The sequence below is a fragment of the Scyliorhinus canicula genome, chromosome 5, assembly GCF_902713615.1.
Source record: "Scyliorhinus canicula chromosome 5, sScyCan1.1, whole genome shotgun sequence".
In the NCBI taxonomy this organism is placed as follows: Eukaryota; Metazoa; Chordata; class Chondrichthyes; order Carcharhiniformes; family Scyliorhinidae; genus Scyliorhinus; species Scyliorhinus canicula.
Genome location: NC_052150.1, coordinates 85946403 through 85971412, shown reverse-complemented (window position 1 = coordinate 85971412; position 25010 = coordinate 85946403). Strand labels below are relative to the sequence as shown.

Here is a 25010-nt window from a genome sequence, read left to right as displayed (position 1 = left end):
ATCCATTATCCGACATTCAACTTTACAGGAATAATTTTACAAATTCATGTTGCAGAGCTTTACTTGCTGGGAGTGTACACCAAAAATTCACATGATTTTGGATAATCCTGTATATTTGGGGGTGAGTCTTGTGATTTGCATCCAGTTCCAAAAGCGATAAGCAATGTTGCATTTCCAGATTGGTAGCATAGCCCAAGTGGTATGGTGCTGAACTGGTCTCTGTTGCATTGCTGGTAGCCATTGTTGACTCCAAAGGGCCATGTAGCATTCTGAACTGACCCATTGTTATGAGTTTTCTCCTTTTAAAGGCGCAATCTCCATTAAAGGGAAGCTAACGCAATGCTCTGCAGGCTACTGGACAATCACTTTGAAGCATTCAGGATCAAAGGTGATGTATTAAGCAAGTGAAAGGACTCTGCTTCAACAACGCTGCCCTTAAGTACTAGTCAGGCAGGTGGGGGTCATGTTTTCATCAGGGAGCGGGAGGCGTTCCAGGGACAGTCTTAAAAGAAAAAAAGAGCAGGTGACAATGGATGTTAATGCCCCAGTGTCACTCCCAGGGCATGGCAGCAGAGCAGAGGTAGGAGCTTCCCCTTACTGCCTCCTCCTCTGGATATCCTGCTCATGTTGCAGACCAAATGACCCTGCAACTACCTCTGGTCAACAAAAGCCTCCAAATTGGTCCAGCAACTCGCATACTGATTTCACAAACTCTGCTTTAGCTAATCCGATAGCACATACAATGCTTTTACCTTGGGCCAGTCCGCCGTACCTACCATCTTCACCTGCAGCTGGTTGAGTGGCAGTTTAAATAGTCCCAGAAGGGACCAGCTTGCTTCATACTGCTTAATGTAGTGTCATGTGAGAGTACCTTTAAGAAATGGGTGTTTATGGGCAGCATGGTGGCGCAGTGGATTAGCTCTGCAGCCTCACGGCGCCGAGGTCCCAGGTTCGATTCCGGCTCTGGGTCACTGTCCGTGTGGAGTTTGCACATTCTCCCCGTGTTTTTGTGGGTTTTGCCCCCACAACCCAAACTTGTGCAGACTAGGTGGATTGGCCATGCTAAATTGCCCCTTAATTAGAAAAAATGAATTGGGTACACTAAATTTAAAAAAACGAAAGATATGGGTGTTTATCAAATAGCTGCAGTGATGCCAGAGTGTGGGTGGAGCTGGGCTGTCTGTCTTTCACTTTTGCTTTTGAGCAGACAGTTACAGTGTGTTTTAGTTTCATTTTCAGAGCTGGATAGCTGTAGGCAAAGCAAGAAGCTGTATAATGATCTCTCTGTACAAGCTACAGACTGTCTTCAGCTCATTTGAGGATTTCAAAGTAATACCTGTTTCTGTAGAGAATTTAAAACTGCTGCCTTTCTTTGAAAAGAGTTTAATATATGGATGTTGTTAGGAAAGTTATGAAGGATTACTTATAGAATATTGTATCTGTGGGGATTATTGGTGTTGATAGTTGTTAAGATGTTTACTGTGGGTTTCTAAAGTTTTAACTGGATTCATAAATAAACATGGTCTGTTGCATCACATCTGTAAAGTGGGCCCTTGTGCTCCCCATAACCACAATCTATTAAAAGTTGTGGATCAGGTGAACTCCATGATACACTTTGGGGTTCTCTAAACCCTGGCCCATAACAGTAGGAAGTTGTGGGTTCTATAAATCACCAACATGGAATTTCAACAAAGGTAGTTTATGCCTGAGCTCAACCACTACATACAACACTTGTGCTCTCTCAGAGATGATCCCGCACTCCCACAACAAGGTCTCTTTTGCAGTCACATCATGTTATCATGTGACCATATTTGCATTGTTTAGTTGAGACACCCGGTGGCCTAAGATGTAACAGTGTGCATAATATGTACAGACCATTGGGTGACATACAATTAAAAAACTGCCAATGCATAACTATTTACACATATGTATATTGAGGCACGGATTAAGCTGTAGCAACTAGTGCATTGACCATTATGACTTCTTCTCCCACCCACCCTTTTCTGCAGGAAAGAAATTTAGAAATTTAAAAGTCACATCTCTAAATGGTAATAAAGTCATGGAATCTTGTGTTCGGCCTGCTCAGGCATGCTGAGTGTGTGGTTACACTGTTGGTGGTTTTGTAGTCTCTCTGTGGCCAGTGTCCTCACTGTTAGCAACATAGAATGTTTCATATGTGTCTTTGTCAGGCGCAGGATTCAGTGTGTTGGCCTCTGCAGGAGTCTGCATGTCCACTGGTGCAGGGGGTTGGTGCCATAGACCGGATGACTGAAGTGCTGTGTTTTCTGTAGGTGCTGGTTCTGTTAATTGCGGAAGGTGACGGAGATGGTGTACGTAGTTGGTACCGTCTGAGGCAACCATGTACCTGGTTGGGTGCAGGGCATGGCTGTGTACTGTAATATTCTTTGATTATGCTGATTTTGAATCTTGATGTGATTGTTTTAACAAAGAACATTAGACTTTGTTGTACTACAAAACTTTTCATTGCTAACACTACTCTAATGGATTACTATAATGTCTAAGATTAATACAGTTGCAAATAATGGTTGAACACTAACTTACACTAAGATACTACAGAGCTATTCTAATATGCGACTGTTATCAACTCCTTACTAACAACTTGTGCTGGAATACATGGTGCACCCGGGTCACGACCCGCAAACTTGCACCACCTGCTGGTCGGATGCTAGAACTACCACAGTAAGACATATAACTTATAATGCACATACAGATGATGATCTACTCATATTATATCCAGATGATTGTTTACCTAGCATTAATTACATCCTCCTTTCTTTCAAAATGATTTTGAATCATAATCAAGTACATTCAAAGTATACACATATACATTGATTTTAGTCATGTAAAACTTCATGTCTGCAAAAGTGACTGTTCATCAGTTCAATCGATAAGGCTTCCGACTGATCCTGCTGCTCAACTGCCTTTGTTGCCTGAAGTGGTCTTTTTCCTATGTTTGTTGGATTGAGATATGTGGGTGACTTCTTCTTTTCTTTGCTCTATTTTTGAAGAACCGTTGACTTCTTGCTTCTTGAAAGATCTGTTGCTGAAGCATGAAGAACTCTTGTTCTTTTCCGTTTTCACTCTCAAGACAGGCTTGGTACCCGTGCGCAGCTTGATCTATATTTTTCTTGAGCTTGAACTGGTCTAGTTGTGAGACCTGACTTACTGAGGTTTCACAGAGTTTGGTTAGGTTTGCCTGCAACCTTTGTACATCCTCAACTAATTGTATTATTTCATGGTCTTTTACTGCCAGTTCAACTTCCTGACTTGATCTTGTCAAGACTCCGATAGCTTGTTCCAGGCTAGGAGCTTTCTGGATCTGGGTGGCCAACTGCAGGGATTTGTTAGCTCAGCAAAGTTGCTCACGTAAGGTCTCTGTCTCTCTTTGAGCCACCTCTGCTCATACTCATTGTTTTTTTCCTTAAGTGCTTTCATTGTTACTTCCTGATTCTTGTCTTCTGCAAACTCCTTGTTGTATTCCTCAAGTGTATCCTGCAGTTTTCTATATCTTGCATATCGGTTTCTATATCTTGCATACGCTGGACTTTGAGCGGGAGCTGTTGTCCCAGATCTAATGCTGGAATGGGATCACTGAGGTCACTGTTGGTGATCCGCAGAGTTGCATTTTCAGATTGCAATGAACGGTTCTTCTCCAGCAGAAGTACCTCTAGGGTTTTGGATGTGTCCTGTGATCCAGTTCCTTCTGATGCTATACCTTCCATCGACTTGAGGATACACAGCTCTTTTTTAACCTCTTTCTGGTCAGACTCCCCTTTCAGCTTTTTCTCTAGTTACTTGAGTGTGCTGTTATTTGCACTGAGCTGCTGTTATTTGCACTGAGCTGCTGTTCTTTGGTACCTCTGAGATTATTCACCACCACTTGCAGCTCTACCTTTTTCCCTTGCAGGCAGGTTTTCATATCTCCTGTCTTTTTAGTTAACTCTTCCTTCTGGATGTTCAGTTGTTTGATTTCCTGAAGCAATTCACCTATCTCAGTTTGTAGTTTCTGCAGTTTAAACCCAGCATTTCTGTTGTTGTTTTTGCATGCTTCAACTGTTTTTTTTCGACTGAGTAAGTTTGTTCTCCAATTCAAGGCAATTCCCTTTCATGTGGCTTCTCTCTCTCTCTAGAGACTCAATACTGTGCGGAAGGGAATTCATCTTTGTGTTCAGCTGGTTTATGACTTGCCGATCCTTCTCAATAAGCTGTTCCTGATGCACTATTTCTGCTTGTTGAAACTGAGAGACAAGTTGCTGGTTTTCTAGTTCCCTATTCTCCTCCAGTAGCACAGCTTGTGTCCTCTCCAGTTCATTCATTTCTAGCTCCTGGTGCTGTTTCAATTCCAAAAGTTCAACATTTTCTTTTGTGAGGCCATGATATGCTGCACTGTGCCAGCTGTTTCTTGTTTGTTACTCAAGATCAGTGCTTTTTGGCTTATTTGGTTTCTTTCCGTGCTTTTCAAACTTTGTTTGTCGTGCGCTTCGGACCATTCGTTCTTGTTTTCTATTGTTCTGGCAAAGACATTACTCAGCTAATGTTTGACGAGCAGCTATTGACATCACCGTTGTGTTTCTTTTCAAGGAGACATTTGCCTCCAGAACCCGCAGAGTCATCTTCTGAAGCATCCTTTGGCTTTGCTTTGAAGACTTTGTTTCTGTCAACTTCTGACTTGGTATCTATGCATTGTTTCACTCTCGAGGGCACCAGTATCTTCTAGGACCACCGCCCTTTCAGTGGAACTTATTTTGTAATTTGTTGTGTGCGGAGTTGTGGCCTTGTTCCTTAGAAGTCTGTACTGACTTTGCATCTATGTCTGACATGTGCAACATCAGTATATAGTCAGTGCCTGTATCGTATAATCACTGTACTAGTTGCAGTGACTCACATGCTGCTGCGCCTAGCAGTGATCGCTTGTCTGCTTCAACAATTGCAAAGTTAACTGTGAATAATTGTGCATTCAATTCGAGTTGCAGGTTACATGTTCCCAATGTCTTGATTGGTGTGCCATGGCAGTCGGTGAGATTGCAATCATTATCCTCCATTTGTGGTTGAATCCATATTTTAAGCAGGTCTGCTTTGTTGATTAAATTTGCTCTGTCTAGTGTTTGATGTTTGGGCTATTTTGAATAATTATGAGCGGAATTGTCCAATTATCCAAGCGGTATGCTATTTCTTCTTCTATTTTTGTGTTTTGTTGTTCAGCGCCTACATTGATCATATCCACAATAAAGAACCTTCCAGGCCATCTGGTGCATCATCAAACTCAGCTTGGCTGTTCAGGGCTGCACTTTGCATAATTGACGAATCACTAATTTTTTTAGCCTTGATTATTACATTAACACTCTTAGGTTGCTGCATTCTTGCAATCGACAGGCATTGATGGCAAAATAGTTTCTCTTAGAGCATCCGGCACACGTTTGATCATATGCAGGGCATTTTCTCGGGCCGTGCATTCTACCGCACCTCCAACATAAATCGGCGTTCTCTGAAGATTTCTCAAAATGGCCACCACCCGGATCACATTTCTGATCCCGCTGCGACACAGAAGAGATGGCACCTGTCGTGCCCTCTTTGTTCCCATCATTTTCTTGGGTCTAGATCTCAGTGATTTGCTTTTGTGCAATCTCACTGGCCTTGCATATTTTTCTGGTTTCTGCTCGTTTCAAATCATTTTCCTCAGCAATCGCTTGTATAATTTATCACATTGCAGACCGTACAATTTGGTCTTTTACCAATTAATCATTAAAAATTGCAGGATTGCGCTTTGAGACGTAGATCCGTGACAAACCGTGCAAGGTTTTACCCGATTTTTGCAATCTCATTTTAAATACATAATGTTCAAAAGTTTTGTTTTTGTGTGGATGGCAATAGTTATCAAATTGCTTGATTATTTTTGAGTAGCTCTTCTTGTCTTCATCCGAAGTGAACTGAAAAGTATTATACAGATCAATTGCTTGGGGCCCGGCTACTGTCATTAGGAGCGTTATTTTCTCACATCTGAAGCTTCTTGGAGACCAAGAGCCTGCACGTAAAAAGTGAACTGTTGCTCAAAAATATACCAGTTCACATCTATATTACCAGTCGAGAGCAGTTGGCTGGGAGTCTTCAATGCTTCCATCTCGTTTTGATGATCCTGGTAGTATGTTGTTTTGCAGCCGATTTTCTCTGAGTTTCCGATTGTTTTCTTGTGTCTTCACACTGTACCTAACTTTCCCTAACTGTTCTCTTTCGACAGCCCCTTCTAGGTACCATGTAATGTTCTTTGATTACGCTGATGTTGAGTCTTAATGTGGTAGTGTGACCAATCCACCTACCATGCATATCTTTGGGTTGTGGGGGCGAAACCCACACAAACATGCGGAGAATGTGTAAACTCCATATGGACAGTGACCCAGAGCTGGGATCGATTCTGGGACCTCAGCGCCACAAGGCTGCCATGCTAACCACTGTGTCACCGTGCTGCCTAACATAGTATGTTTTGCTTCTAAATCTGCACTGCAAGAGGACATCATTCATGTTGGTTTCAAGTTTAGGTTACAGCTGGCTTTGACAGAAGGAATTGTGGTCGTGGTAGATTTTACAGGTTGAAGAGTGCAGTATAGTGGTTGGTGCAATCCCATGCACATTTCTTGAGAAGATGCTTAGCTGAGGGAACCTGTCGCTTCGCCAGACCGTCTGACTGTGGGTACAAAGAGGCTTCTCATGATGTGCTCAAAGTCCCATGTGTGTGCAATAAAATTCAGCAGAGATGAATTGGAGAATGTTGTCTGTTATGAGTCTCGTAGGATGTCGTGTGTGGCATAGTAAATCTTAAGCTTGATGATTACTCTTCTACTCGTCATGTTTAGCTGGGGCTAGTTTAGCACAGTGGGCTAAACAGCTGGCTTGCAATGCAGAACAATGCCAGCAGCGCAGGTTCAATTCCCGTACTGGCCTCCCCGAAAAGGCGCCGGAATGTGGCGACTAGGGGCTTTTCACAGAAAATTCATTGAAGCCTACTTGTGACAATAGCGATTATTATTATTATTATTATTATTTAGCAGATACTCAAGTTCAAACCACCCGGAATACACATCAACAAAACAAAATGTTGTTTACTATTCCTGAATCCCCTCAATCAACAGTCAAACATTGATCAGAAATTGACCTGGACTAATCATATTAATACTGTAGCTACCAAGGAAGGTAAAAGGCCTGGAATCCCACGGCGAATAACTTACCCCCTGACCCCACCAAAGCCTCTGTCCACCATCTATAAGTCAGGAGTGAAATGGAATACTCCCCACTTGCTTGGATAAGTGCAGTTCCAACACCAGTCAAGAAGCTTTACACCATTCAGGACAAAGCAGCCCACTTGATTGCTCCCCCTTCCACAAACATTCAAACCCTCCACGATCTGCCTGACCTGTGGTGCATAAGAAGGCACTGGGTAGGGCATCAGCCAAGTACAGATCCTTGCCACATTTGCAGATGACGCTGAGGCTGTAGCATTGTAGTTTTAGCATCATGTGTTGCAGTCATGCAGACGTAGTGTGGAGAGGCTTCTTTAAGATAGTTATGAATGGCTGATGATCTGTTTCAACAGTGGCAAGATGACCATGTATGAAGTCATGAAATTTCTGACAAGTAAAGATTAATTAAAGGAAAAAGCTCCTTTTCAATATGTGGGTGGCACAGTAGCACAGTGGTTAGCACTGTTGTTTCACAGTGCCAAGGTCCCAGGTTTGATTCCCGCTTGGGCCACTGTCTGTGTGGAGTCTGCATATTCTCCCTGTGTCTCTGTGGGTTTCCTCCGGGTGCTCTGGTTTCCTCCCACAAGTCCTGAAAGACGCACTGTTGGGTGAATTGAACATTCTGAATTCTCTCTCTATGTACCTGAACAGGCGCTGGAGTGTGGCGACTAAGGGATTTTCACAGAAACTTCATCTTGGTGTTAATGTAAGCGTACTTGTGACAATAATAAAGAATATTATTATAATGAGTCTCAATGACACTGAGGGTCCTTAAAGCAAAGGCTATTGGTCTGCCATTCTGAATGCAGATTGCACCAAGTCCATGCTGGGAGGCCCCTGCTGATAGGTGTACAGGTGCTTGGATATCAAAGTACTGTAAAACCGGTGGGGTTGCATGTGCTTTTTTGTATGGTGCTCTTGCCAACAGCATTTGAAGTCCTGGTGGAGAAGTTGATTAAAAGGTTCAGTGCCCTCACTGTAATACGGATAGACTTAAAATAATTAGTCATGCCAAGAAAGCACTGTAAGGCACACCTGTGTACAGGAATGGCCATCTGTCGTATCAACATTGTCTCATCTGGATCAGGCTTTACAATATCGGCTGTGAGTAAATGGCCCATGTAAAGACCTGAACCTGCATTTCACAGGGCCAAGCTTTAGTTGAATGGCCCTGATTCTGTCAAGGGCGAGTCAAAGATGTGCATCATGTTCTTACATAGTACGACTCAAAGAATGATAATGATCTCATGAGATTGGCCTGTAAAGAGTTGCTCCATGCACCATTGGTACATTTCCGGTGCCAGAGGATAACCTGTAGGATATCCAAAGAAAACAATATCTGCCTGCTGGAGACATGAATGAACAAAGAACAATACAACACAGGAACAGGCCCTTTGGCCCTCCAAATCTGTACCGGTCATACCAACCTTTGCCAAAACCCTCAGCACTTCTTTTGCCGTATCCTTCATACCCATCCTATCCATGTGTTTGTCAAGATGACTTTTGAACGCCGTTTATGAATGTGGTTAGTTTTGAGGATTCCTCATGTAACAGAATCTGCCAGAATCCGCATTTCACATCAAGAATGATGAACACCTTGGTATTTGGCATGTCTGTTATTACCTGTTCCACTGTCTTCATAGGGTGATGTGGTCTGAGCAGTGCTTTGTTCAATTGTGCTGGGTCAATACATATCCTGACAGTGCCATCTTTCTTTACTGCGGCCACCATTGCTGAAACCCATTCCATGGCCTCGCCTTTAGGAGTTATGACACCTAGTGCTGTCATCCGATGCAGCTCATTAACAACGTTCTACTTCATGGCTACTGGTACTCTTCCCAGAGCACAGACTGTTTGTGATATCAAATCATTGAGTCTCATGTGGTATACAACTGGTACCTTACCAATAATATCACAGTTGAAGAGGTCTCTATATGCTCTCATCGTTAGGCTTGGAATTGTAGAACATGCACTGCTGGACCAAATTAAATGAGCCCAATGCAATTCTGCCCGAAGCCCTAATAGTGGTTTTATGTCCTGGTTAATTATATGGAACATGAAATTTCTCCATGTGCAGTGGAGTGTTGCGATTGTCTGTGCATTTTGGTGTGGATTGTCTGTCCGCATTAAAAACAAGGTGCATCTGGGTGCTGGGATCTGTGCTGCAAACAGGTCTATTTCCCATAACCTTTGGCTGGATGGCAGATTAACCTTCACATCAGTGTCAATCTTGACATTATGTGGAGATGCCGGCGTTGGACTGGGGTGAGCACAGTAAGAAGTCTTACAACACCAGGTTAAAGTCCAACAGGTTTGTTTCAAACACGAGCTTTCGGAGCACGGCTCCTTCTTCAGGTGAATGGAAAGGCTTGTTCCAGAAATGTTTATATAGACACAGTCAGGGATGCCCGGAATGCGAGCACCTGCAGGCAATCAAATTTGATTTGATTGCCTGCAGGTGCTCGCATTCCGGGCATCCCTGACTGTGTCTATATAAACATTTCTGGAACAAGCCTTTCCATTCACCTGAAGAAGGAGCCGTGCTCCGAAAGCTCGTGTTTGAAACAAACCTGTTGGACTTTAACCTGGTGTTGTAAGACTTCTTACTAATCTTGACATTAAGTGTGGTGTTGCTGCTAATTATGTTGAAGATGGTGTAGATGTCACTCTTTCCTGTGACTTTGTCAACACTGTTACAGTAGCGTGTTATTGGAGGCTCTGTATTTGGATTTGTTTATTGTCACATGTACCAAGGTACAATGAAAAGTATTTTTCTGCAAGCAGCTCAAACAGATCATTAAGTACATGAAAATAAAATAAAAAAGAAAATATATAATAGTGCAACACAAGGTACACAATGTAAATAAATAGATACCAGCATCGGGTGAAGCATAAAGGGGTGTAGTATTAATCAGGTCATTCCATAAGAGGGTCGTTTAGCAGTCTAGTAACAGTGGGGAAGAAACTTTTTTTGAATCTGTTTGCTTGTTTTCTCAGACTTTTGTATCTCCTGCCTGGTGGAAGAAGTTGGAAGAGTGAGTAAGCCGGGTGGGAGGGGTCTTTGATTATTCTGCCTACTTTCTTCAGGCAGCGGGAGGTGTAAACAGAGTCAATGGATGGGAGCCAGGTTTGTGTGACGGACTGGGCTGTGTTCACGACTCTCAGAAGTTTCTTGCTGTCTTGGGCCGAGCAGTTGCCATACCAGGCTGTGATGCAGCCAGATAGAATGCTTTCTATGCTGCATCTGTAAAAGTTGTTAAGAGTTAATGTGGACATGCCAAATTTCCTTAGTTTCCTGAGGAAGTATAGGCGCTGTTGTACTTTCTTGGTGGTAGTGCTAACGTGGGTGGACCAGGACAGATTGTTGATGGTGTGCATCCCTAGGAATTTTAAGCTGTTAACCACCTGCACCTCAGCCCCGTTGATGCTGACAGAGGTGTGTACAGTACTTTGCTTCCTGATGTCAATGACCAGCTCTTTAGTTTTGCTGGCATTCAGGGATAGATTGTTGTCGTTGCACCACTCCACTGGGTTCTCTATCTCCCTCCTTTATTCTGACTCATTGTTATTCGAGATCTGGCCCACTATGGTTGAGTTGACAGCAAACTTGTAGACGGAGTTGGAACCAAATTTTGCCATGCAGTCGTGTGTGTACAAGGAGTACAGTAGGGGCTAAGTATGCAGCCTTGCGGGGCCCCAGTATTGAGGATTATTGTGGAGGAGGTGTTGTTGTTCATTTTCACTGATTGTGGTCTGTGGGTCAGAAAGTCGATGATCCAGTTGCAGAGTGAGGAGCCAAGTCATAGGTTTTGGAGCTTTGATATGAGCTTGGGATTCTGGTGTTGAAGGCGGAGCTGTAGTCAATAAACAGGAGTCTGAAGTAGGAGTCCTTGTTGTCTAGATGCTCTAGGGATGAATGTAGGGCCAGGGAGATGGCGTCTGCTGTGGACCGGTTGTGGCAGTATGCGAATTGCAGTGGATCTAGGCATTCTGGGAGTATGGAGTTGATGCGCTTCATGGCCAACCTCTCGAAGCACTCCATTATGACTGATGTCAGGGCCACCGTACGATAGTCATTGAGGGACGTTGCCTGGTTCTTCTTTGGCACCGGTATGATGGTGGTCTTCTTGAAGCTGGTGGGGACCTTGGAGTGGAGTAGGGACAGGTTAAAGATGTCCGCAAACACATCTGCCAGCTTGTCCGCGCAGGCTCTGAGTGCACGACCAGGAATCCTGTCCAGACCCGTCGCTTCCGAGGGTTCACTTTCAGGAAGGCCAATCTGACTTTGGAAGCTGTGACGGTGGGCATGGGTGTGTTATGGGCTGCTGGGGCACACGACAGTGGATCACTGGTTTCCTGCTCGAACCAAGCATAGAATGGATTGAGTTCATCGGGGAGGTCTTTACTGCTTTGGTTGACCTCCAATTTATTCACCTTATTGACACTCGTATCCCTGGGGGCTCGGAAAGCTGCTATGTTGCTGATGACAGAGGAGATTTACTGTTTTTTTGGTATTGCAGCACTTGGCAAAGTGGTTTCATTTGCCACATTTGTTGCATCTTTTACCATTTGCGAAACAAGCTGTTTTGCTCGGTGGATGCTGGCCACAGCAGTTGGAGCAGGGCACCCCCAGTACTGCGAATACCTGATTGTTTGTTTAATATACAGATATTGATGGCTGCTTGTACCATTATGCCTTTTTCTCACAACAGACGAAATCACTATATATTCCACAAACTACTCGATCCCTAATTTTAGTCCTGTGAGAATTCTGAATGCATATTTCTTTACCAATATTTGTAGCATGGGTGTGTAAGATTGATCGACTCATCTGCCCTTTGTTTTACTGAACTGAACGCATGTCTGTTAAGGATTATGTTTGTTGCCGAGATCCAGATACTCTTGAACTGTTTCAGAATTATCTCTGGGTGTACTTTTTCATCCTCTGTCTGGGAAACAAATAACTCAAATTTTTCGATGGTCTTGGAGCCCAAGTGGTTGAATAAAGTGTATGCATGTACCTTTTTCGACTTTACAGAGTGCAGCATTGCAGTAAAAATGCCACTCCTTTTGGAACTTTTCCCAACTATCCGTAATATTTTTATCAAAGACGATTGGGTCGATGTGGCAACATTCTTGCGCCACACTGCCAACTCCTGACACCATGTAGAAAGTTGTGGGTCCCTTAAATCACAGTCAGCAAGGACTTCCAAAAAAGGTAGTTTATTCCTGAGCTCAACAGCGATATACACCACTTGTGCTCCCGGGGATAACTCCCGCTCTCCCGCCACATGACCTCTTTTGTAACTGTGTCATCACATTCTTACGTGGTCACTCGGTCTGCACTTGTTGCTTCAGGAGTGATTAATGATGACGTTGTCTGCACAGATGTTCACCATATATGGTATCAAAGAACAAAGAAAAGTACAGCACAGGAACAGGCCCTTCGGCCCTCCAAGCCTGCGCTAACCATGCTGCCTGTCTAACCTAAAACATTCTACACTTTCGTATCCGTCCATTCCTATCCTATTCACGTATTTGTCAAGGCACCCCTTAAATGCCACTATCGTACCTGCTTCCACCACCTCCGGCAGCAAGTTCCAGACACCCACTACCCTCCATGTAAACTAACTTTGCATTAGCTTGTTGAATGCTATCATGGTGCCAGTGACCCAAAGTCTTTAGCTGCACTCAGGTGATGTACCTGGATCCGCCACTGCACTTATACTACACAATACTACATAACACCGTAAGGGCTATACCTAAAGCAGCCAATGGAACAAAATGTAGAAAGAAACCTCCAGTAAACCTGATAAAAGCTACAGAACTGAATTTTTCACCCAAATAGTGTAGACATATATTTCTTGGAGAACCTCTGAACCAACAGTAGAATTTGTAAAATTACTCCTCAGTTGTTTCAAATACACATTCTATTTCACAAAAGTTCTACAAATTCCAGAATCCATTTATTTGATAAATCAATAGAAGTACAGAAGCACTTAATGATAACAACTAACTGGTGTAGTTAAATGTGTTTTTTTCCTATTACACTTACTCAGGGTAGAATCCTTTATGGGGCTAGGACTGGAGCTGCTGGAGTGATCTGAAATGTTCAATTCATCATCCAGGTCTGCACATCCATCTGCATTACAACAGAAAGAAAGAGTGTAATTTTTTAAACTGAGGACAAAAGAGAGCAGTAGGTAGATAACATACGAACATGAGTAGGCCATTCAGTCCCTCGGGCCTGCTCTGCCACTCAGTTAGATCATGGCAGATCATCTACCTTCATGTCACTTTCCCATACTATCCACACTTACTTTGATATTAATAGCATTCTGAAATTTAGTGATTTCTGTCTTGAACATGCTCAATTAGTGAGCTTCCATAGCCCTCTGGGGTAGAGAATGCCAAAGATTCACCACCCTCTGCGTGAAGAAATTCCTCCTCATCTTACTCTTAAACAGTCTTCCCCTTAATCTGAGAATAATTATTTCCATGATCAAGTATGATCATTAAAATAATAACTCATATCCTTAAGGATTCTGTGGAAATAGATCAGTTATACATTGACATTGGCCCATAACCTCCTGCTAGCAGTCGGAAGGCATGGGCCACCAATTTTGAAAGATAAATTTGCGCACTTATCTGCCCTCGATGATGTGTCCAACCTTCCTTTCTATGCGGCAGCCTTGAGCCTCCAATGCCCCTGTCTGCACATGCTCAAGCGCGGAGCAGGAGTGCAGCCCTGCCCCTTATGGCACGGCCAGCTTGGGAATGCCCATTGAGGGCAGGTATTTGAACAGCAGATTTAGATTGAAAACAACAGGTAACTTTTTTAACAAGTGTTTTAAAGGTATGCAGACATTTTTATTAAATAGATTTGTGCTCTTTATTTTAAACAGGCATTACTATTGTTGTTAATTATTTTTAAGTAACTTTTACTTTTTTTTATGATTCTTTATAAATGAATATAGGTTTGGTTATTTATTTAAAATCTGTGAAACTATTTAAACCTGCACTTTATTACATAATTTTCCATGTGGCATGCTTAAAAGTGTTCATTTGTTTTCACTTAGATTATTGTCACAAAGCATCCCAGGGCTTTTTGATGTCACTGTCCTTGGAACATCCGATTTTTTAAAATCAGTGTTTATAAAATCATTACAGTGTAGAAGAAAGCCATTCGGCCCATCAATCAGCACTGACACTCCAAAAGAGCACCCTACCCAGGTCCACGCTCCCACCCTAACCCTAACCCTAAACCCTAACCCACCTAATCTTTGGAGATATTTATCATGGCCAATCCACCTAACCTGCACACCTTTGGACTGTGGGAGAAACAGAAGCACCTGGAGGAAACGGTAGCAGCATGGTGGCACAGTGGTTAGCACTGCTGTCTCACAGCGCCAGGGATCCGGGTTTAATTCCTGCCTCGGGTGACTGTGTGGACTTTGTACATTCTCCCCATGTCTGCGTGGGTTTTCTCTGGGTGCTCTGGTTTCCTCCCACAGTCCAAAAATGTGCAGGTTAGGTGGATTGGCCATGCTAGGTTGGAGGAACCTCTTGATCAAAGAGTCACAATCAAAGAGAACAGTCAACGGAAAGAGGAGGCCCGGCAAAGGAGCCTGAGAAAGTAGTACCCACGACGTAGCATCTAAGGACCAATTCCACCTTTTGGAAACTCCTGCCCAGTGAGTGATTGAAGATGCGGCTCTAGGATCGGGCTCATCAGCCACACAAGGACCTCAGAACCCATGACCAGTAAGACTGAGCATCTCAGGGGGTCAATCATACCCATTAGCAAGTGATCACCGCATTGTATCCATTATAGTTCCTTTAATGGAATTAACATTATCATGACAAACAAAAGTTTTAAAAATAACATTCTTTCATCTTCTGTTGATTCAAATTCACTTAATAGGGTAAAATACCCTTTTTTAAGGAATTAACAGCCGCATGACAAATCATCTACTGTAAAAATGTCTCCCGATGTCTCCTGCCGCTGCTCAACTGAAAGATTTCAGTGTAGATAAAAAGATGCAAAAACTCACCAAACGTCCGGGTAAGTGGCCCAAGTTAATGCTGCCGCTGGATTTTTTATTCAGCAGCGCAGGGTTTCAGGCAGACAAAAAAAATGTCCCGGGAGTTTAAACACCGCGCGCTTCCTGCACGCATGCCTGAACGTCTGCACTTCCGGGTCAACGCGCCGTGCATGTGCAGTACACCAGCAACTTAAGTCACGAATGATGCCGAAAGTTAAAGGCCATTGTAAATTATTATATCATGTAAAACATTCCGCAATATTATTTATATTTTTAATATGTCAAAAAATAATTTACAATGTAATATACTGTAACCAAATTATTTGTATTATTAATTTTGTATTAAGTAATATTTATTGCAATATATCATGTGTACCTATTCGATGTTATTAAGAACCTCAATTGTACCTTTTTCTGTGTTTTCTGCAGAATCAACTTTCTCAAGAAATACGGCATCATTCAATCTTTCATTCCCATCTTTAACATGCAGTACATGTGTGTCATCTAATGGGTTATCACTAGTTTCCAATGACTCATTCTTCAGACTGGCTGTTCCAATGCTGCTTCCCAGACTTGACTTATCATTATGCTGCTTCAAGAAAATAAACATTAACGCAGAAAGATCATTTAGCATTTTACCACATGCACAATTTACTACACACCATAGCAATTCCATGTTGCAGTCTAAGTGTTGTGGAGGACACTCGGAAGTTCCTTGTACGATGTATGATTAAAAAATGTAAATTATATTTGGCTGGTCAAAGGGATCAAAGGAAATCCCCTCAGTGCAATAGTAAATTAATAGAATTGCCAGTAGCTGTGAAGATGCTCCAGGGTTGGTCTGCATGTTTCACTTTGCTGGGGGCAAAGAGGAGAGGGTCAACCAAAAAAAGAAGAATGTGGTGAAGGGTGAAAATATGATGTGAGCTTCAGCATGCTGGGTCCTGAAGGACAGAACTGCCAGATTGAACTTGCAGCAGCTGGTGAGAGAACCAAAATGGAGGAAGAACCATCATGACATTGTCCTCATCACTCTACCTGTTAAAGATACATTTGTCCATGAGAACAGTCGTTCGAGTGACCACTGCACATAGTCTTTGTGGAAGCCAAGTTCTGTCTCACATTCTGTTGTGTGGCACTAACACCATGTAAGTAGGATAGATTAAGAACAGATTTAGCAGTTAAAAATTGGACATTGATAAGGCACTGTGGGTCAACAGCAGTAGAATTGCACAACACTACGATCTCTAACCTCATGGATCAATGTAACCCTCATCACCATCATGCCAGATCTCATTCTTTCAGGCTGATATTGAGTTTTTCATGTTTGCACATGCTGTGCATATTCTTTTCACATATTCTATCCACTCCACATTGTGACATACACGTAAAGTACAATAAATCTACTGGTTTAATTAAGAATGTCGAAAATCATGTTGAGAGCAGTAGCTAATCTGGTGAAGCTACAACACAAGCTAAACAGTAAATGCAGCTTGTTATAAACAGAGCTATGCAATATCACAATTAGTTGATCACCTCAAACTCTGCAGCCTCATAACATTCAGTAATGAATGGGGCTGGGCAGTTAAGCAATCAATGAGAGAGGAGGATACAAGAACATATGCAACCTCAATTATGGTGAACTCATACATGTGAATGGAGAAGTCAAGGGTGTGCATTTGAAACCATGTGATGAGTGAATGATCGATTTCCTGCCTCTTCCAGAGACACTCAACCAACAGATTCCAGTTTTCAATTTGGTTCAATCCACACAATATCAAGAAATTGAATATACAGGACACAGAAAAGGTTATGGGGTGCCCACAGCAGCCCATTGCTTCAGGTCTCAGCCAACTTGGACAACTGTGGTGTTACTGAAACACTTTCAAAAACAGACATTGAAGTCCTCCACCTAAAGTACAGTCTTTGCCTTTGCAAAGAACAGATTCATGAGCTGAGGGAGGGAAGTGCAACAATATCATCAGCATTTCTTATATAGTATGTATTTAGTAAAACATTTGTAAGTGTTTCAAAGGAGCAGTATCAAACAAAATTTGACACCAAACCACATAGGAATTTAGGGAAGATCGTCAAAGAGGTAGGTTTAAGGAACACATTAATGTAGAAAAAAGAGATGGATAGATTTAGAAAGAGAATTCTAGAACTTAGTGTCTGAGCAGCTAAAGGCACAGCAGTTTATTGTAGAACAATTAAAACTGGGGGTCCTCAAAGGCCAGAATTTGCAAAGTACAGCTATCTCAAAGGTTTGGAGAGGTTACATAGATAGGGAAAAGCGCGACCATGTGGAAATTTGTAGATGAGGATGAGAATTAGAAAGCCAAGACGTTGCATATTCGGGAGCTAACGTAGGTCAGTGAGCACAGGGGTGAGGGGTGAATGTACTAACAGCACACAGCACAGAGAACAGTTAACAGACACACGATTAAACATCAAACAACTGAACGTGACACCTACACTCAGAATGCCTCCAATAAGGGGCCTTTAACTTTGGATACTCAGAGTATACCTCCCATTGGGATGCTTTTCCATTCCACCCCTTCCCACCTCTGAGGTACCTTCCTTACACTAGCACCCTTCTCTCCTCCCTCCCAACATCCTGTGCTGGCCTCTCACTTCCTCCACTTCTACCTCCAGTTGGTCTGAGGACAACACTTGGTCTTAATCGCCAATGTACAATCCATGAATGATTAACTGATTGAATCATGAAAAATCTTGTATTTTGAGAATTGCATTCTGTTGCAATACAATGATTGTGCGACATAAATATGGCTTTCACACTCTGTAATAAAGTAGAACTTCCTGCACGGACTGATTTGGAACGAATCATTTCTGTGCAACACGTTTCTGTTTGGTTCTTCTCTATGTGTAACAGACCGACGAAAGGTGACAATTGTTTAATTGCTGCTATGACAAATTGTTTGTATACTTTCCTTGATGTTTTCTTACCCATTATACGCAACAAAAACTTTGATTCAAATTTATAAAGCATTATTTTTGTATTTATTTAATTTTATTGTTGTTGCTTCTCAACTACTAGTTACTCGGTGTTGCTCTCTTTATTTCACCCCAATTTTCTAGCAACTTTTCTTCTAAAGACTCTTGCTTTCTCTATGAAAAGTTTCTTCTGTTCTTCCCTGTTTATCACAATATAAACCCCACCACCCCCCTTTCCAGTTCTCTCTTTAAAGTGCAGAAAGGGTAACAGTTACTCTCCAACACATCATACGAGGTCTTTGCCCATATGTGTACCTAGATGGTAACAGCAGTAGCTCATTCAATTCCAGGGACTATCTCAACTGATCTCACTCTGTCCTCGATTTTAATACCCAATTGCTTTGCTTGCCACCTTCAATGCATTCCAAAATATTTTTTCCAATGAGTGTAGTGAAATGGGCTCAAAGCGAATGTGGGATGCCTTTTACAGGCCAATTTACGACAGGGGTAGACATATAAAATAGGGCGGTGCTCACCCACCATCTTCCTGCTCACACTCGAGCTCACTCCAACATGTGGGGGCCAAACCTGCAGCCCACCCACCAAGTTAACAAAATAATCAAGAATCAATTAAGGGTGGCACAATGGTTAGCACTGCCACCTAACAGTGCCAGGGACCCGGATTTAATTCCAGCCTTGGGTGATTGTTTGTGTGGAGTTTGCACTTTCTCCCCGTGTCTACATGGGTTTCCTCTGGGTGCTCCGGTTTCCTCCCACAATCCAAAAATGTGCAGATTAGGTGGATTGGCCATGCTAAATTGCCAAAAGGTTAGGTGGGGTTATGGGGTTACAGGGATAGAGTGGGAGAGAGGGCCTTGGCAGGATTCTCATTCAGAGGGTCGTTGTAGACTCGATGGGCCAAATGGCCTCCTTCTGCACTGTAGGGATTCTATGACTTGTCATTGAGCTAATTGAGCCTGATTAAATATTCGGCAAGGGAAGTGGAGTGGAAGCAGGCAGTCCAATTTTTTAAACAAATTCTTCAAAGGGTGGGAAAGAAGGATGAATTCTATCTATCTGGGGAAGCCCCTTGGGGATCAGGGAGTGATCCCCTCCAAGATAGAAACCCCCTCCTCTTATTACCCAGCTGTTGCCTTAAATCCATCACCCTCCCTCCCCGTCTCCCTAAGATGACAAGCTCTCCCTTTGCAAGATCCTGGATTTAACTGTTTTATTCTTCAGCTTCTTGCTCCTTCTTCAGCTTCCTTGTTGCAAACCTGGCGGTATCCATTAATATGCTCTAGGCACTTCGTGGTTAATGAGCTGTTGGCCAATTCAACTAGCTGACAAACCCTCAGGTAGGACTTGCTCCCTAGTGAGGGCGGAGGTCCCACAGACTACCCATTTATCCCACCCACATTGCTCTATGACTGCGGGGCAGACCACTGTAAAATGGGTCAGCTCCGCAACGACTTTGCTTCTGGGCAGTTGGGATGGGGGGAAGCAACGAGCTGTCTGTACCCCAGTAATATTCCATCCAGTGTTTATGATTCATGCACAAATGAAATGAGAAAACATAAGTGTTAATATTGCACTGTGAATATAAACATATGGCCTTTAGAATGATCCATCTTTCTTTATACAGGAAACCCAGCAACAAATTGTTAAAGGTAAATCATGTTTAACTAACTTGAATTTTTTTGATGAGGGTAATGTGATAGATGTGGTGTATTTGAACTTCCAAAAGGTATTTGAGGCCGCCTATTAGACAGAGATATGAGAGTTCCAAAAAAGAGTTATTTTGGATTCAAAATGTTAACTCTGTTTCTCCACAGCTGTTGCCAAACTGGCTGATTGTTTCCAGCACTTTCTATTTGTGTTCGGCAGAGCAGGTTGAGGAAATTATTTAAAAAGCATAAGGAATGCTGAGTTTTATGAATAGGGGCATAGAGTGATGAACCTTTACCAAACATGGGTTTGGCCACAACTGAAGCAGTGTGTTTAATTTTAGGTACCACACATTAGGAAGGATGTGAAAGCCTTGGAGGCGGCGCAGAAATGATTAACAAAAATGGTTCCAGGGATAAGGGACTTTAGTTCATGGATAGATTGGGGAAGCCGGGGCTGATCTCCTCAGGAAGAGAAGGTTGAGAGGAGAATTGATCAAAGAGTTCAAAATCATGAAGGGTTATGGACAGAGCAGATGAAGAGAAACTATTTCCAAAGGCAAAAGGGTTGTGTGCCAGAGGACACAGATTTCAGGTGATTGGCAAAAGAACCAAAGGTGGCATGAGGAACAACATTTTTATACTGTGAATGTTTACAATCTGGAATGCCCTGCCTGTTTCCGTCATGGCTTTCAATAAGAACATGAAGGGAAAAAGATTTGCAGGTGAGGGTAAAAGGACCAGAGGAGTGAGACTAGCTAAATTGGACTTCGGAGAATTCACATGGGCTTGATGGACCAATTGGACTCATTTTATGCTGTAACCAGCCTCTGAATCTATTCCATGATTACTTCCTTCACCTCCACCCACCAGATGTTGCAATGTAATAATATGTACGGCCATTATATTCAACAAGCTCTCAGTTTTTACTGAATTATCACACTATTTAAAATCTTTTTCAGACATTAACTTCTATAAATCCATTGCGACAGTAACCAAACTTCAAAAATACCTAAAGTACCATATCAAGTTCATATTTTTATGCTGCACAAAAATTTATTTTACCAGCTTCAGCCCATCATGTATGCTGACATGATCTTGCAAGCTCCATTATTGAACAAGAATTAAAAAACTGAATTGAACTATTAAACCAACTAAGAAATTTAGAAGTGCTGTGGCAACCTGATTGGGCTTCACTACGTGAGCCTATATTTGCTTGCAGTTATGAAATGTAGCACAGAATAATTTATACTATTGCCTTTCAACTTGACTGCCTTCTGGACAGTAATCTTACAGACTTAAGCTCGGTGACAAAAAATGTATGACGAGAAAAGAATGTAAAAGGCAGTGAAAAGACAGGCTTCATACAAAAAGAGGTCAAGACTGAATATTTTTTCTAATTCTGCACTCGAGCAGACTACAATTTCCATAACATTGAAACAAAAATATTATGATGCTTACATGTGATATCATGGAGATCTGGTGGTGGTAAGTCATTACATTTCTGTTAGCTTCCATGAAGTATCTCTGTGTGCGCCTTCTCTCCCGATCAAGCTTCTTCTCCATAGTTATCTGCACTGTGCTTAAGTTGTCCATGTATTTCATCATAATATCTGAAATCATTGCACTTACTTCTACAACATCTGGGCGGGCTTCTGAATCGGAGGTCAAGCACCTACAGGAATTGATTAATTTATATAACAAAAACAAAATGAAATTCAGTTTCTAAATAAAAATTCAATGATTTTTAAAGTTGTGTATTCATTGGGAGACACACATATGTCTAAATACATATTATGTGCGTTCCAACATCACATTGTAATTGAAAGCATAAACATCCTGTATGGATGCGGAGTATTTTGTTTCAAAATTTTTAAGAACAAAGTTGAAGAATATAGCTCTCTTGCTATAGCTGGAATAAAGTTCTTGAACTGAAACTCTTAAGTCTGGTCATTTAAAAAATATATACATTTAGAGTAACCAATTATTTTTCTTTTCCAATTAAGGTATGGCCAATCCACCTAACCAGCACACCTTTGGTTTGCGGGGGTGAAACCCATGCAGACATGGGGAGAATGTACAAACTCCACACGGATACGTCTGATCAGTTGAGGAGTGAGGAACACTATAGTCGAATAGACGTGAAACTCACGCAACAATGAGAGACTTCTAGCTCATTTCTAGTGAGAATATTTATGAAGGCTTTTCCTTAATAGATGTTAATTTACGTTGGGAGTGATTGCTTCTTCTACCTCCTTTCATAAGAACTTGACCATAGGCTCTCATTACTCAGCACTCAGAGGGACCTGGATGTCCTTGTACATGAACCACAGAAAGTTAACATGCAGGTACAACAACAATTAGAAAAACAATTACATAATTTTGGTGTGTAAGAGTGAAAAGGTCTTCCTGCAATTGTACAGGGCCTTGGTGAGACCATAACTGGAGTATACTGTGTATAATTTTGGTCTCCTTACTTCAGGAAATGTACACTTGCCTTGGAGATATGCAAAGATATTCACTAGGCCGATTCCTGGCATCGGTGCTGCTTTCACGAGCTGGGAAATCTAGAACTAGGGGGTCACAGTTTCAAAATAAGGGATTGACCATTTAGAGCTGAGATCAGGAGAATATATTTTCACTCAGAGTTACAGCTTTTTGAAATTCTCTATCCTGAGAGCTGTAGATTCGCGGTAGTTGGCATATATTCTAGACAGAGATTGATCAATTTCTTGATACTAAGGAATAGGATAGAAAGGTGGAGTTGAGGTAAGAGATCAACCATGATAATCTCGAATGGTGAGCAGGCACAATGGGAAGAATAGGCTATTCCTATTGTTCTTACCTTTTGATAGTCTCTAACACTTTGTGAGAATAGAGTCCTTCTGGTACTGGTTCATATGCTGCTTCTACAATCTGTTAGAAATAAAGTTTCAAAACTTATTTATAGGCAAGAAACCGCCCCCCCCCAAAAAAAAGTCTACAGTCAAAATTAACTCGAGCTAAGAACTGCCGCAAATCCCCCCCAAATGATCAACTGCTCATTGCATTCTACTCTATAACAAACTGATTTGCATAATGTTTCTAGGTACATGTCCAGGAAGGGCTAGAGTGATGGGAATGAAAAATAGTCGGGATAATTAATATGAAGTGTCATAATAGAGATTTGGTTATGTGGGGGGAGGCGAAGGGCGGTAGTTAGTCAGGTGTTCACATTTACACTGATAATATTGGGGATCTGCTGCTGCACTCTCAAATCAAAAATGAGCTTTGGTTTGTACTCCATGGGCATAGTATTATGAGACCCATGAGGTGGGTTTGGAGATGGACGCAGTAGGTAAATTATAAAGGTCAATATCAGTTTGGGGGCTTAATGCATTCTCATCTCTCGCCGATCTAGTCGGAGGTGATCTTTTCTCTACACCTTGCTATAACTGTAACATTATATTCTTCAGTCTCTCCTACCTTCCCTATGTAGGGTATGCATTGTTTGTACAGCATGCAAGAAACAGTCGTTTTCACTGTTTACTCATACATGTGACAATAATAAATCAAATCAAATCAAATCAAATTAAAGGTGGGTGATCATTGGAAGTGACTACTCACCCAGCAATAGCGGGTATGACAATGAGGATAATTAGGGGGACGTAAAGTAATCAGGGGGATCTTTCCAGCAAGGGAGCAGCCTCTTGCTTAGAAAGCTGTAGATTGCATGTCAATGGACTAGTCAGGTGGGCAGAAAAGCGACTAATAGAATGCAATCCAGCGAACTGTCAGTATTTTAAAAGTGTAAACAAGGAATAGGAATAAATACTGAATGGCAGGACACTGAGAAGTGTAGAGGAACAGAAGGAGCTTGGAGTGCTTATGTCCACAGATGCTTGAATGCAGCAGGACAGGTAGATGAGGCTTTTTCCTTCATTAGCCACATAGGACACAAGAGAAAGATGTTTATGCTAGAACTGTACCAAACAGCTAGAGTATTGTGTACATTGCTGTTCACTACATTAAATGAAGGGTGTAATCACACTAGAGATCATACAGGAGATTTTCAAGGATGTTAACAAGAATGGAAAATTTTAGCCATGAAAAATTATTTGGATTGTTTTCGTTGGAACATGTAATTGGGAAATTTAACTGAGGTGTTCAAAAATATGAGGGGCCTAGATATTGTAGATAGGAATAATCTATTTCCCTCAGCAGAAAGACAAATAATCAGGGTGTATAGATTTAAAGCAATTGACAGAATGATAAGAGGGGTGTTGAGGAGATTATTTTTTCCACCCAAAGAGTGGTGGGGGTCTGGACCTCACTGCCTGAAATAGTGGTAGAAGTATGGATACTTGGATATGTATTTGATGTGTTGGAACCTATACGGCTATGGATCTAGAGAGGAAAGTGAGATTCAGGTGCATTATTCTCTTTTGGTTGCCACAGATATGAAGGAAAAAATGGCCTCCTTCTGTGATGTAAATTTTTCATGTTTTTTATGATTCTGATTAGGAAACCCACAGGTGCCAACTACGATGCCAACACTGGAAAACAAATTAAGGGCAAAAATAGCCTTCAGAACCCCTTAACAGAACTTTTGAATTAAAACATCATAAAATGGTTTCAATACAGAAGGAGACCACTGTCTCCTTGCCAGCAAATCTGAAAGTGCTGTTAACACTGTTAACAGTTCACACCTGAAAGTTTTCTGCGAGAAACCCTTGACACTAAGTGAGTAGGACTTGGTATAATTGACACTAATTCACTGAATAATCATCCAGGGAACTTTCACACTACCTTTCACACAATCGGTTAGGCTACCAGCGATGAAGCAATCTGGATCCCATCTGATTTAGAAGAAAACTGCCCACAAAAATCTAGCGTGGCTTTTCCATTTTCTGATGATAGTTTAAACCAACTGACAATTCAAGATGATCTCCAAGCATCTGGCAGTAGAGCTCTCAGCAGACAGGCTCATCAGCTAGTCATATTGATGCATGCTCACAGACAGCACACCAGGAAGTTAAAAGCATTGTATCCTTCACTTTTGATTTAAATTTTCAGATAGTGAACTAAATTACAATTAGCTCTAGATAGAA

At 41.9% G+C, this 25010-nt stretch overlaps 1 protein-coding gene across 2 annotated transcripts in view; it reads right to left on the bottom strand.

The window, feature by feature from the left end:
- The window catches only part of nek10 (NIMA-related kinase 10), a 377347-nt gene that overhangs the window by 64460 nt on the left and 287877 nt on the right, over window positions 1-25010 (bottom strand). For both annotated transcript variants that reach the window (XM_038797318.1, XM_038797319.1), the window contains exons 25-28: window positions 22766-22836; window positions 21382-21595; window positions 15707-15890; window positions 13309-13395 (exon numbers count right to left, since the gene is read on the bottom strand). In XM_038797318.1, coding sequence (XP_038653246.1) covers window positions 13309-13395; window positions 15707-15890; window positions 21382-21595; window positions 22766-22836 — 556 coding nt within the window. The remainder of the gene's footprint in view (window positions 1-13308; window positions 13396-15706; window positions 15891-21381; window positions 21596-22765; window positions 22837-25010) is intronic.